Source organism: Hyaena hyaena, unplaced genomic scaffold, assembly GCF_003009895.1.
Source record: "Hyaena hyaena isolate Hyena2069 unplaced genomic scaffold, ASM300989v1 scaffold_573, whole genome shotgun sequence".
Lineage (NCBI taxonomy): Eukaryota > Metazoa > Chordata > Mammalia > Carnivora > Hyaenidae > Hyaena > Hyaena hyaena.
This window is the reverse complement of record NW_024081211.1, coordinates 1011228-1027030: the sequence shown is the minus strand read 5'-3', so window position 1 is coordinate 1027030 and position 15803 is coordinate 1011228. Positions and strand designations below refer to the sequence as shown.

The 15803-nt window shown below is 36.1% G+C and overlaps 1 protein-coding gene across 6 annotated transcripts in view; it reads right to left on the bottom strand.

The window, feature by feature from the left end:
• Positions 1 to 15803, bottom strand: part of NFIB (nuclear factor I B) — a 229456-nt gene that overhangs the window by 82638 nt on the left and 131015 nt on the right. For all 6 annotated transcript variants that reach the window (XM_039256593.1, XM_039256595.1, XM_039256594.1 and 3 more), the window contains exon 3: positions 12163 to 12216. In XM_039256593.1, the coding sequence (XP_039112524.1) occupies positions 12163 to 12216 (54 nt within the window). The remainder of the gene's footprint in view (positions 1 to 12162; positions 12217 to 15803) is intronic.

Below are 15803 nucleotides of genomic sequence, written 5' to 3'. Positions count from 1 at the left end.
CAACATACAGGATAAACAAGACTATGCAGGGTGGACACAGAAGGTCCAGTAGAGGAAAGAGCAATATATTGTATGAAAGAAAGGAAAAGAAAGGGAACTTCGTGTCTGATACTGAATAACATTTCAAGCCATGACATAGAATATGGGTAATAACTCACTGCTTATTACCTGATTTCTTATCAGGAGTTTTTAAGAAAGTCAGATTTGTGTCTTATAAAACGTACTGATACATGAGATTAGAGAAAGACAGAGCAGGGACAGAATAGAGGCAATTATAAGGTTTTTGCAAAATTACAGACAAAAAAATTGTCTAGAGCTCAGTAAGTGTAATGAGAACTGGGGGCGGGAGGAGGGTGGATTTAAGACACTTTTGAAAGAAGAAGATGGATGAGAATGTAGAAGGTGAGGAACGTGGTTCCCAAGGACTTGTGGGTTACTCTAACCGAGGGAATCTGGCCCCAAGCTATCGCACGCAGAAGAAAACTCAAGTCTGGTAGAGAAGACAATGAATCGAATTTTGGAAATGTTAAATTTGAGCTACTCATGGGATGTATTGGGAACCAAGTCCAAAAAGTAGTTGGGTGCATGAAACATTAAGAAAGAGATCTGCTCCAAAGATGCATCTCTAAGAATAACAAAAGGTAACTGAACTGGAAATCACAGAGGGGCTGCAAACACCTAGAGAACTAAAGATAAAAATCTGGTTAAGTAAAGGGAAGAAGCAAATGAAAGGAAACATAATGGTCCCTGGATTACTAGGAAAAGGCCCTCTTTTCAAAAGCACAGGCAACAAAAGCAGAGAGCAAGTAAACTATATCAAACTAAAGCTTCTGCCCAGCAAAGGATAACAAGTAAGAGGGTGAGGGTGAAACTGTGACCAATGGGATGTGGGAAAACAGTTGCGAACCATGTATCTGAGAATGGGCTAATCTCCAAAATAGAAAAGAAAACTCCTACAACTTAGTAGCAAAGCAAAACAAAAACAACTACTAACCTGACTTAAAAATGGGCTAAGGATTTGAGTAGAGTCTCTGCAGAGAAAATACACAAAAGGCCAGCTGGCTGGTGTATAAAAAAAAGGTTCAGGAAATGCAAATAAAAATCACAATGAGATATCACTTCACACCTATCCGGATGGCTATTATCAAGTAAACAAAAGGCAACAAGTATTTTGGAAAATGTGGGCAAGTCCACACTGTTGGTGAGAATGCAAAATGGTGCAGCCACTGTGGAAAGGTAGTCCTTCAAGAAATTAAAAATAAAACTAGCATATGATCCAGCAATCTCACTCTTAGGTATTTGTCCAAAAGAACCGAAATCAGGGTATTAAAGAGACATCTGCCTTCCTGTGTTCACTATAGCACTATTCTCAATAGCCAAGATGTGGAAACAGTCTAAATGTCCACTGATACACGGATGCACAAGGAGAGCATGGTGTAGGCATACAATGGAATACTATTAGGCCTTTAAAAAGAAAAGAAATTTTGCAATATCCAACAACATGAATGAACCCTGAGGATATGCTAAGTGAAATAAACCAGTCATAGACAGACAATTGATTCAGGATTCCACCTATGTGAGGGATCTAAAATAGTCAACATCACAGTATCCAAGTGAATTGGTTGTTGCTAGGGGCTGGGGTAAAGGGGAAATGGAGAGTTGCTAATCAACAGGTGTAACATTTCAGTCAAGCAAGATGAATAAACTCTAGAGATCTATTGTGCAACACTGTAACTATATTCACTTAAAAATTTCTTAAGAGGGCAAATCTCATGTTAAGTATTCTTATCAAACTAAAGTAAAACTTTTTTAAAAAGCAAGGGAGTTTTAAGTAGAACATGGTCAACTGGATCAAATAAATGCTCAAGAACATGGGAGTGGGATTAGAATGGACAGGAACCACTGGATTCAGATCAGAAAATGTCATGAGTTAAATGAGTATCATTTCAAGTGGAGACAGAAGCCTGGTTGCAAGAGAAGTTAAGGAGGAATTTTAGAGTCCATTTCCTGAGAAAGAAGGGACAGATGGGACTCTCAGTTGAAGGAAGTGTCTGAATGAGGGGCAAAAGATGCATTTTTTAAGTAAGAAATAAGTTGCCAGGAATGAATAAAGGTGATATATGCAGAAAGCTAGAAAAAGTAAGGGACACAGACAATTTTCAAAGGAGACAGAAAAGTTGGTGGCTTCCAAAAGTAGGACCACTATAAAAAGGCAAGTGGGAAAAACATTTGTAGGATGTAAATACAAAGGACTAAGATATAAAATGTCGCCAAGGGAAAAGAAATCTCTAATGATACATTTGTATCCTTTCTCATGTCACTATTATAAACTATGTAACAAAATTCCACACCACATTCCCTTTGAGGTCAAAAGCCCTAAGACAAAAGTGACTACCTTCTATTCTATCATTAAGACTTGTAAATATCTTTCTTTATGTAATCTTTTATATCATCTCTATCATTCTATTCTTATGTATCTTATCTTGATCTGTAACTTTGTCTATGTCATCATAAGCTTTCAGAAGTGCACAATGTAAAAAAAAAATCAACACAGTTCTATTTGGATCCACATTAGATGATACTTCCTGTAGGAAGATTTTTTGATGAACCTAGCTAGAAGAGAAAGGAAGATGAAAAAGCCCTTGCTTGCATCAAGCACCTGCTACTTGCCAAGTATGCTCTCCCATCTGATGCTTACAACTGGCGTGGGTAGAATAGCACTGAGTTCCAGAGAAGTTGGCTGATTTGCTCATGCTGCTCATGGGCCTCATGATCATTGTAAGACATGGAGCCTCAATTCAGGGGAAAAATTTAATCCCAAAGTTCATGTTCTTTCCCCTCCACCAGGCTCCCTACAAAGGTTGCAAAACAGTATTTCATGACTTTGAACTCCCATGACACTTGAGTTGTCTCACTGAGTAACATGCGGACTTCCTCAAGTAGTCTTCATTAAAATTGTATGTATTTATGAAAAGAAAAGTTTAAGGAGAGCATGGTTCATTTGTAATGCAAAACCACTGTAAAACCATTCACTATTTTACCTTCAACAGCATCTAGCTTAGAGCCATGCACATAATAGGTGCTCATTAAAAATCCATAATGGAAAAATCCACCTATACACAAATATTTATTGTCCTTGGTGTAGCATGGTGTATCTTTCCCACTCTCCACAAGGCAAATGGTGGTCTTTACCCATTTAGAGTCGACTCAATCCACACCCTGTCTCCTGGAATGTAATATTTAATTCTGAATCCAACAACCAGTGGGCACTCAATTAATATTATTTGTTGCCCAACAGGGTAAGTAATTGGGGGAGATATGGAAAAATCTCCTTTTGTCATGACCTTATAAGATATTCTTAAATTATCTTTTAACCCTCAAAAGTAATATTACAAGTGATCAGGCTAGAACCATTGCAGAGGCTGAGCATGGTGCTAACTGCTATGCAGATCAACTTTTTCAAAGTACAGATTGTACCGAAGCACCCATGCAGCCTATAAAAATAAGGAGCTGAGGGCTATGTGCCCTTCTGGCTTTTTAAGAATAATTTACCAAGGGACCCCTGGGTGGCCCAGTCAGTTAAGTGTCCGACTTCCGCTCAGGTCATGATCTCACTTCGTGAGTTCAAGCTGTGCTGACAGCTCATAGCCTGGATCCTGCTTCGGACTGTGCCTCCCTCTCTCTCCACCCCTCCCCCCATCGCACTCTGTCTCTCTTTTTCTCAAAAATAAATAAACATTTAAAAACATTTTTAAGAGTAATTTGCCAAGAAAACATATTCCTAATCTTCTACTCTTTTACTCTGAATTCTATTCTAAATTTGAACATTTAAAGACTTTACTGAATGTGATGTCTTGAAAAAACTTAAAGGATAAAAAATAAAAATGTTTCTGAAACAAAGCCTGTTAGGAAAAAAATCCTTTTATTTTAGCATTGACTTGTACAAGACCTCACTCTAAAATTACATTAAAAGTTCACCTATGATGTCAAGCCTTACCACAATTAACCATCCTTTCGGTGTGTTTCTAGATATAATTCTACGAATAGAAAGCCCGTTTATAGTCTGTTGTATATTGCCTAATGCCAAAGTTTAAAATTACCTCTAGGTATCATAAAATAGTGCTTTTTCCTCTATTTAAAAAAATCTTGATTCTTAGAGATACAATAAATGAGAACATGAGAATGGATGGGTATGAACTTACTGAGGAGTAAATGGGCTATGATTTTTAAAAATCAGTAAATTTTCTTTTCTTTGACTCTGATTATCATATTCTATGACAAAACATGTTTTGTGAGCTCCTTCAGGCCTATGCAAAATGTATGTGCCTCCACATGCAAATAAAAAAAAACGTTGTATTACTTCTATAACTATTAGAGAGTAAAACTTGTCCCAAATTCTAAGTTCTGGAAGCAAGAGAAAGAACTCAAGCAAATATAGGCTCTGTTGATTCCAAGAGATGATAACTACAACTACTGATGCTGAGCTAGTTTTATCGATAATTATTTGGTTGGTTTTCATTAGTTTCATGACAACCCTCTGTTGGCTTTAATCTCAGTACCTATTAAAGTAGAGTTGGGGAGACATCAACTGCAAAATGTTTATGATTGAAAGACTTTCTTAAATGCAAGGTCAACATATCCTTATAGTTAATATACACTATAATGGATCAAAGAGGAAATGAAAAGTGAAATAAAAAAATACATTGAAGTAAATGAAAATGGAAATGAAACACACCAAAATCTGTGGAAGGCAGCAAAAGCAGTTCTATGAGGGTAGTTCATAGTGATAAATGCCTACCTCAGGAAACAAGAAATGTCTCAAATGAACAACATAACTTTATACCTCAAGAACTAGAAAAAAGAAGAACAAAGTCCAAAGTTGGAAGGTGGAAGGAAATAACAAAGATGAGAGCAGAAATAAATGAAACAAGTAAACAGTGTGTTAGTGTATACTTTTTCATAGTAATCTCTTAAGTTCCTTTTTACTTGCAAAAATCCTCAACAAAATATTAGCAAACCAAATTCAACAATACATTAAAAAAGGTCATCCACTATGATCAAATGGGATTTATTCCAGGGATGCAAAGATGGTTCAACAGCTGAAATCAACATGATACACCACTTTAACAAAATGAAAGATAAAATTATATAATCATTTCAATAGATGCAGAAAAAGCATTGGGCAAATTCAATATCTGTTTATGACAAAAATTTTCAACAAAATAGATAGAGAATTCAAATTCAAATAATAAAGGCCATATATGCAAATGCATGGCTAACATCATACTTAATGGTGATAAACTGAAAGCTTTTCCTCTAAGATCAGGAGCTAGACAAGATGCCCACTCTGCTGTTTTTATTTAACATAGTACTGGCTGCCCTAGCCAGAGCAATTAGGCAAGAAAAAGAAATAAAAGGTATCTGAATTGGAAGAAGAAGAAAAAAAGAAAGAAAACAGTCACTATTTACAGATGACTTGATATCATATATTGAAAACTCTAAGTAAACACCATCAGAAAACTGTTAGGACAGGCACACCCTGGGTGGCTCAGTCAGTTAAGCATCCAATTCTTGATATCAGCTCAGGTCATGATCTCACAGTTCATGAGTTTGAGCCCTGGTTCAGCCTCTGTGCTGATAGCATGGAGCCTGCTTGGGATTCTGTCTGTCCCTCTCTCTAAATATAAATAAATAAACCTAAAAAAAAAACCCTGTTAGAACAAACAAATTTGGTGAAGTGGCAGGATACAACATCACTCAAAAATCTGTTGCATTTCCACACATTAATAGTGAACTATCAGAAAAAGAAATTAAGAAAACATCCCATTTACAATTGTATCCCCAAAATTAAAATATCTAGGACTATATTAGCCAAGGAGGTGAAAGACCTGTATACTGAAAGCTAAAAGACATTAATGAAAGATAAAGTCATAAATAAATGGAATAATATTCCATGCTCATGGATTAGAGGAATTAATATTTTTAACATGTTCATACTACCCAAAGCAATCTACAGATTTCGTGCAATCACTATCAAAGTTCCAAGGGCAGTTTTCACAGAAATAGAGCAAGCCATCTTAAGAGCTGTATGGAACCATAAAAGATTCCAAAAAGCCAAAGCAATCTTGAGAAAGAACAAAGCTAGAGGCATCACACTCCTTGATTTCAAACTGTATTACAAAGCTGTAGTAATAAAAACAGTGTGGTACTAGTACAAAAATCACACACACTAATCAATGAAACAGAATAGAGAGCCTAGAAATAAACTCATACATATATAGTCAGTTAATTTATGACAAAGGAGCCAAGAATACACAATGGGGAAAGGATAGTCTTTTCAATAAACAGTGTTGGGATAATTGCACCATCACATGCAAAAGAATGAAACTGGACCACTATTTACTCTATATGTAAAAATTAACTCAAAATAAAGACTTGAATGTAATCCTTGAAACTATAAAACTTCTAGAAGAAAACACAAGCAGTGAGCTCTTTGACATCAGTCTTGGCAATGATTTTTTGAATCTGACACCAAAAGCAAAAGCAATAAAAGCAAAAATAGACGAGTGGGATTACATCAGTCAAAAAGTTTCTGCATAGGAAAGAAAACCATTAACAGAAAAAAAAGGCAACCTATTAAATGGGAGAAATATTTGCAAATCATATAAGTGATAAGGGGCTAATATCCAAAATATATAAAGAATTCAACCTGTTTCAGTCTGTGACTCCCTCTCTCTCTGATCCTCCCCTGCTCACGCTCTCTCTCTCTCTCCTAGAAATAAATAAAAACCTTAAAAAAATTAAAAAAAAAAAAAAAAAAGGGGGCGCCTGGGTGGCTTAGTCAGTTAAGCGTCCGACTTTCGCTTATATCCAAAATATATAAAGAATTCAACCTGTTTCAGTCTGTGACTCCCTCTCTCTCTGATCCTCCCCTGCTCGTGCTGTCTCTCTCTCTCTCTCCTAGAAATAAATAAAAACCTTAAAAAAAATTAAAAAAAAAAAAATTCATACAACTCCAGAGCAAAAAAAAAATTCTGATTAAAAAATGAGCAGAGGACCTAATTAGACATTTTCAAAAAAAAAAAAAAGACATGGCCAACAGGTACATGAATAAATGCTCTACATTATTAATAATTAGGGAAATGCAAATTGAAACCTCAATGAGATATTTATTACCTCATACCTATTAGAATGGATATTACCAAAAAGACTAGAAACAACAAGTGTAGGGAAGACTATGGAGAAAAGGGAGTCCCCTGCACTGTTCAGTAGGAATGTAACTGGTGCAGCCACTACGGAAAAAGTATGGACATGCCTCAAAAAACTAAAAATATATAACTCTACATGATCCACCAATTCCACTTCTGGATTTTTGTTTAAAAACATGAAAACAATAATTCAAAAAGATATATCATCTCCATGTTCACTGCAGCATTATTTACAATAATCAAGATGTGAAAATAACTTAAGTTTCCATCTATGGATGAACAGATAAAGAAAATGTGGTGTATATACATATATAATAATAATAATAATATATGGTATATTATTCAACCATAAAAAAGTAGGTAATCTTGCCATTTGCAAAAACATGGATGGAGCTCAAGGGCATTATCCTAAGTGAAAGAAATCAGAGAAAAATACCATATGCTCTCTCTGATACATGGAATATATTTATTATATAGATTTCTTTCTACATTTAAGTTAATAAAGTTTGTTATATATTATATATTTAGTCATATTTATATATATAATAAATAATTTCTTCAATGTGAGATGAGAATATTGTAGCTAATAGATACTCCTTGCTTAATTTATTCAATTGTTTATTTAGTTCCATCCTTGTTCCAGAGAGGATATAAAGTAGCCTATTTGACATTCACCCAATATATGATCCTAATGATTTCCAGAGGTCTTGCCAGAGAACATGCAAAAAAATCAACACACAAAATAGCAGAAGCATCCAACAAAAAGTGCAAAAGAGAAAAGTAGGATAAGCCCATGTCATTCCAGTTGAGAAGGCTCTGGTTAATGATACTTAGAATGTTTCCTAAGTTTTCATCATAGTATTTGCAAAATGTCTCCAAGATTCAATGTTCCTTTGTTGAGTTTCCAGCCAAGAGACAGCTAGCTCCCCACATAACTACAGACTTCCTGAACTCCAAAATGAGGTGTCAGCTATTAACTGACTTAGAGGCAAACTCTCACTTCTAGGTGCCTTGTTTTTCTTGGATATTAACTATTCCAGCATTAGGCATGGTTAATGGATTGAGATTGGAGTATCTTGAAGATCGTAGGTCAAGGAATATAAAGGCACTAAACAACAGAGTAAGTTAAAGCTAATTTCAAAAGACAGCCATTCAATCACATATTTCCTGAAAGTGACAATGGTGATTTTAGTTATCACAAATAAAATTAGGACAGCGTCTAAGTCCCTAAATTAGTGGTTTACTCTCTTTTGGTCCAAACAGTTGTTTGCTATAGTTGAGAGAAGACCCAGAGTTCCATGGTTTAGAAGGGATTAATTTAATGTTCAAAAAGAAGTAACTAAATATAAACATATAACTTCCAGCCCCATGATAAGAAAAGAAATGTGTATCATAAAAAGAAAATTAAGTGTACCAGTGATTCTTTACTAAAATAACAATGTCATATCTTTGGACACCATCAGATTTTTAGAGCACCTTAGCCCTGAAAAGATTATGGTGCCCATCCCCACCATGTAACAAAGAATAAAAACAAAATATTAAACCACAGATAGTATAAGGAAATGCAATAAAAACTATTTAAATGCTTTTTAAAATAACAAAAATAGGGGCACCTGGGCGGCTCAGTCAGTTAAGCATCCAGCTTTGGCTCAGGTCATGATCTCACAGTGCTTGGGGTTCAAGCCCCACCTTGGGCTCTGCGCTGATAGCTCAGAGCCTGGAGAATGCTTCGGATTGTGTGTGTGTCTCTTTCTGCCCCTCCCCCCATCTCAAAAGTAAACATTAAATTTATTTTAATGTTTAAGTAATAAAAATAAACCCCTGCACATATGCTTTTAAAAATAATATCAAATAGCTCTCCTTCCAAAAATGTGCTGCTTTTGTTTGCCTGTGTACTCACTAAATACTAAACCCAAACAAGAAGCACAAGTTAAAAACCAAAGGCCTATATGAAGACATCCACACTAGTTTGAAGAGCTTCAAGGTCACCCTTCAGAAATTCTTCTGAATCAGCACGGAAGTGGCCTCCATGTCAAACAGTCATGTCTGATGCTGGAGAAAAGCCAAGCTAGTGGGGTGTTCAATTTGTGCACAGACACGCACATCTGTACTCGTACCATGACTGAATGGGATTACACCTTCGTGTCAATGGTGGGGAACAGATTTCGCAGAGCTTCTACCTCCAAAAGGGCTTGAAATTTTGCCCTCTCTTCCCAAGCTTTTGAGGAAGAGATGGTAGCCATTGCATGGCTTGCACATCCCCCAAGGTGAAAGTACTGGTTGTAGGAAAGTGTTAGCACTCAAAGAGACCTTTTTCCAAAATTTAGTTTCTCTTTGTTATAACTACATAAGCAGCAAAGTGATTGTTTCATCTTTACGGTAGTAGACTAAACTTTCCCATGAATGCACTGTGCCTTTTTGAGATCCTGAATCTGAAACTTTGAAGATTTCACATCTCAGTCAAAGCCAGAACACAGAGATAAAAAAAGCTTCCTCAAGGTAAATTAAGCTTTAAAATACCAAATATGCTTATACTTAATGAAAAGAGCTTTCAATTATATGTATAGTTTATCCCAAATGACTGCAGAACAAAATCTTAAAAAGTTCTGGTTTTTCACATTTCAAATTAGAAACCATTCTAAATTCCTAGTGGCTTGATTTATTTCGAGGTATTCCAGAACAAACTCTTAACTTTCCTCAAACAAGATTCTGTAATAATCTCTATGATTAAGTCCATAATACAATGATACAGCATGTATGTTAAACTGATAGAATGTTTCTGAATCCTTAAAGCAAATTCAAATTTTATTTTATTTAATGTTGGTGTTATATATGTTTTGTTATATTCTAACTGAAAAAAACAGTAATTGATGTACCATTTAAGTATATACAATATTCAACTAATCATAGTATGATCTACAACATCCCAATTTTAAGACATTGTTCTCACAAAGATTTGATTTCCAAAGAAAATTTAAAAGGGAAAAAAATTAGAGGTATCCTACCATGATTACTTATGTTTGTCATTTTATATGCAAACAAGATGAATTAAGAAATGCTACACTGAATGTAGCAAAAGAAAATTTTAATCAACCTTTTTGACAAACATTGAAAAATCAAATTCTGACATTATATAACTATTCAACAATTATGCATTCAGCTTAAGTACAGAACATTTTTAAGTGAACATAATTCTTTCTGTACATGTTCAGAAATGAATTTCAAACAATAACAGCTTTATTAATTTCAAATGCAAAGAACATATCCTTTGTTTAGTCTGACTAACTTACATTACTTACTACTTCTTTTGTATTAACCCTTCCCCACTCCATCCTTTGTAAAATGAGTGAGGAAGCTTTTAAAAAATGTTTGGACACAGTTCACTTTGGGTTATCATGCTATGCAGAGAAAATATTACTCAACTGAAAAGAAGAAACTTTAGTAAAGTTAAAGACATTCTAACCTAATGAAATTTTCTCAGCTTCAGAAAATTTCTGACAAAATTTACTTTTTTGAAATACTCTTTTTCGTTCTAATATCCCACCAACACAAAACAAAATAACAAATTTAACTGGAAATTACATTTAAAATTGTTCTGTTTTTTGTATGTTTTGTTATTGATTTGTAGGAATTTTGAATGCTTCTGATTTTAAAAAGTGGAGAAAATTCAACTTAGTAGACATTTTTAAACCTCTACTTAATTAGAACTTTTTATCACTGAAGTATATGCCACTTCCATCAAGCAGTAAGGTTTTGTATAATACAGAACAAGGTGAGATGTAGGTGGAAAAATATACTAAGGTATATTTTCTAAGGTACAAATAAAGAACAAAGTACAGGCAAGACTCAGAAATAAAAAATATATTGTTTTGATTTCACATTTTTCCTTGGTATTTACTTACTGTATCTTTCTGACATCATTTTAAAACGAGACTGGCTGGACATATTTTCTTAGAGTTTCGGGGTTCTTCAGGTACCTCACATTAGCAAAGCCTTAGGACAAGGGAGATCAAATAATTAAGAACCTGACACTAACTCTCCCTGAGGAAACTTTTATTATTACCTTTCATTAATGTTTTGGTTTATTTTCAATGAAAAAAAAAGATGAGATTATTTTGAGAAGTAGAGGGCATGTGTGGCAAATGTGGATTTTTTGTTTGTTTTGTTCATTTTGTTTTGGTAAAAGAGCACTCTTTTGCCCAAGTTACAGATATAATTAAAATCCTTATGATAATGAAATATTAGAAACTCTTCTTTGCACAAGTCTTACGTCCTGAGGAGCAAAATTCTCCCAAGTCAATGTCAAATTCTGTATGTTCAGATTTAGGAACAACAAAACTATGAAGACAGCCAAGTTATAAAAGCCTATTTTCAGATCTGGAACAACTTCTGAAAATAAAGAGGGTATTTGGCATGCATTATACTAAAGGAAAAGTCCGACTTTCATTATTCCCTGATTCTTGGAATCCAATAAAAACCTTATGGAAGAAAAACTCGTTTGCAAAGAACTCTTCCCTGAAATCATACCCAACCACCGCCACACCCCTCCTTTTAAAGTAATGAGAGTTGATAAACTATAAGAGGATGGAAACTTTTACTTTTTCTGGTGCTTTTTAAAAGAATGACTAAGAGGGGGTTTTTTTGTTTTTGGTTTTTTTGGCTTTTTCAGCAGCCATGACGCTTAGCACCTGAACAGCGCACAACTAAAATGCGTACTTTTTCATTTTCCACGAAACACCAACAAACGAAAACAGTGATTACATAAATACTCGTGACACCCATATAGAAGCATCGGCCACTGTGAAGGGCCCAAACAGAATCCCATCGTGCCCTGATCATACCTGCCTGCTAGAACAAAAGAGGCAGCTGACCAATGATGGGGTGTTTATCAATACAGTGGTACCTTTGTTCTCCAACAATGTTAGATTGCGAACGTCCCGGAACACATATTTACCTGGAGGATTCTTGGCAGGATCATTGTGGCTTGGACTTCCTGATTGTCCAGAATCTAAAAAGAAATCACAGAAAATGTTTTCTTTTTAATTTGTTTTGAAAGAATTTCACAATCCTCAGAGGGCTTTAAAGAAAAAATTAAGGCACAATGAAGCTGAGTGTTTAAATAAAGTATACTTTCCCAAGTCTTTCCGCGGTAACATTTTATTTATCAAGCTAGATGAATGTCCATACATATTTCTATGTCAAAAGGGGAAGAAAAAAGAAAGGAGAGATCTGTCATATTCTCAGAATGGAGCAAGGCTTTTTGGAAACAAAAGGTCTGGCCACAAAGCCGCTGAAGGTGGTTTGAAGGTTGGGCCTGTCAGTAGCAATATGAAATAAAGCAGATACCTTCCCTAAAAATGCAACCTGAGTGTAATTAAACATGCTTTTAAGAACCTGAAAATGTTTTTATTCAACGAGTATAATACACAGAAACAAGAGTCCGTTTTTCCAGGATTTCATGCTCATACACACATATCCACTTCCATAATCCCCCAACCTATTGAATCCAGACCCAGATTTGCCTGCATCCCATAATAGCAATCGATTTGCAAACACCCAAGAAAAGCATAAATTACTAGGTAGAAATGAACAGAGCTTTGTGGAGAGCAAATTGTTGGATCAATTTCATTTCCATCTGTGAGAGACAGACTCTTCAGATAAGGGGAACAAGATCAATGTAGTGTACCTGAATTTCCGATCCCACGTTATTCTTCATTGATGCTTTCTGTAGAAAGCAACGCGGAGGCAATACTACAGTCAGGCAACACGCCTTCCCGAGCTAATCTAAAACTGGTGTGTTTTGCTCATTCCTCTTTCCTCCATGTCTCCTCTGCATTTATCTGTGTCATTTGCCCCATATTATTATACACTTACTTGCAGGTTGCTTTGTAATCTTCCTTTATTGCTTCTAGTATTTAAGTTTTGTCTCCCCAACTAAATTGCATGCTCCGAGGCAGAAACAGAGATTCTGTCTACTTCTTTTGTGTCTCCCTCAGTGTGCGGGGTGCTGTTCATGGCTGTGAATGCACTGGGCTTGCAGTAAATGCTAGAGGAATGGAAGGCAGACTCAGCTGCCTTGCTTGCCTGCCTAGAAAAGGCAGTTTTGAACTTGATAGTTCATTTCAACAAAATTTGATAGGTGGCCCGAGATAAGTCTCTTCCCTGAAATCCTGCCACGGTACCTAAGCCAAGAGAGGAATCCAGTCTCATTTAAGCAGAAAAATCTTATGTTTTTCTCCCCCCAGCAGGGTTATTCTGCTCTTCCATTTAAGCAATTAACATACAGCAATTGCTGCTTGTTATTAAATGCAAGGTCATCCTGTTAGTTTCTTTATGTATAAAACTTGGTTATTTATTTTTGCACTTTGCCTCATGCCTGTTTACCAGATTAAATGCTGAGATCAGTATATGTGCTGCCGAAGCGAGCACTAAATGCTGAGATCAGAATTCCAACCCTTCATCCTTTTTCCTTTATCTTTTCCCCCTACAATAGTTTTTGTGAAATCTTAGCAAATATATTTACTGATTCCCACATTATCTTCCAACTGATTTCTGATTTCCCAAAATGGAAGTAAAGAAACTGGTAAGGGTTACTCCTGCAGTCTGAGTTCCAGCTAATTTCTCTTGCTGACGGTCACAGAGTTGGGTGTTCTCTGAAGTGCTGGTCTCTAATCTCTCATGAATTCTATGGCTTTTCTGGAATGAGGCAAGACTCAGTGACTTATACCTTAGAAGATCAATCTTTCTCTTTCTACATTCCTATAAAAGATGGTATAATATTGGCCCTTTTCCAGGCATGGAGTATGATAGTTACATAAAAATGATAAATTACATTATTTTGCTACAGCTTCAGCTATTTCTGAGTTCCTCTGACAAATGTCCTTCAATATTGATAGTACATTCCAGTTTAATTTTTCAAGTGACTCTAACATTTTGAGAAGTTCCTACTTATAATTATTAACATACCCACTGACCAGAGATTTTTCATATTTTCTTTTTCCCTCTAAAGCGACTTCACATTTATGGAGGTTGAAACACGCATCCCTCGAGGTGGCTAACACCACCTTCCTGGTGACACAACATGAGGCAAGTTGAGGTTGTCATCAGGGAACAGGAGATGTCGACTCTCCATGAGCCTTAGCATGTTTACTTAAATCAATTTCAAAATGGCACAAAACTCTTTCCCAACATCTGGCTGCTAAAACTTAGGTCAATTAAAGAATGAAGGTCTCTTCTACTCCCAGGAAAGTATTCAGCTAGAACAATGGCAACCCCTTTTACCACAGCATCCCACTTGGGAAGCCCTATTCTTTTCTGCTCCAAATTACTACCGTTTCCCCATTTCCAACAAATGCACACCAATTTCTTCATTTGAAAATAATATTATTACTAAAAATCCACAAATATTTGAGGGAAAACTGAGGAAGACACTAAATTTGAGTCACACACTTGCTTTTAATAAGAATTCCACTTTCTAAAATGATCTGGCATCTACTGGCACACAATGGAAGATTTTCCCTCATATCCCAAAGTCTGTGCTTCTCCTGAAGTAAAATAGCATATGCTAGATCCTAAAACATAGGAGAGGGCCCCCTCAGGGAGTGAGCCAGTGAACATTTACTTTTCAGACTGTAAATTCTAATGCTATAATCTACTCTTAACCCTCACGGCACCTTATACTGGTCACTTAATTCCAACTGCTGGAAAAGGAAGTAACCAGAAAGTTGCAGTTGGCAGAGAAACCAAAAAGAACTGTTATTGTGGTTAACTTCAGAGAAGGAATGATTCAGACCACATCTAAAACCCTTCCAATTCACCACCCAGGTCACATTACTCTACACCCAAAGGTTTTATTCAACCATCTCCATCATCAAGTCCTGTGTGTGTGTGTGTGTGTGTGTGTGTGTGTGTGTGTGTGTGTACTTAATATGTTATAGTGAATTCTAGCTCTGTTCCTCACTAGTAGTAGGATTTTGTGCAAAATTACTTCACTGTTGGAGCCTCACGGGCCTGATTTTAAAAACTGTTGTACTATCTACCTCATAGAGTTGTTGCAAAGCTTTTATTATATAAACCATCAGGCACCGGTCAGACACATCCTATACAATCAGTAAACGAAAGATAGTAAACAAAGAGGTCACATTAAAAAATGATTAATATTCCTTTTTTTTTATTTTGAGAGAGACAATGACAGAGACAATGGGGGGGGGGGCAGGGGGACAGAGAGATAGAGAGAGAGAATCCCAAGCAGGCTCCACACTGTCAACATAGAGCCTGATGTGGGGCTCGATCCCACAGGAGTGTGTGCCCATTGAGAATTCCCATGTAAATGCTTTAGTCCCCCTCTCCCCTCAAGGGAGGAAGGCACTGCCATTGTAAGGCTCTCAGGAGCGGTCATGCTCAAAAGGCCACAAATACCTGCCATTTGATGATTACCTTCCAGAAGACTGAAATCTTTGAAGAGCAAGGCTAGTAAGAATGGGGGTTGTGAGTTGGCCAGCACATTGGGTCTTGAATCCATATCAATCTGGACACAGTGGAGAACAAGAGACAGGAATGGACCTTGCAGGCAGCAGACCTAAACCAGTTCTCCAT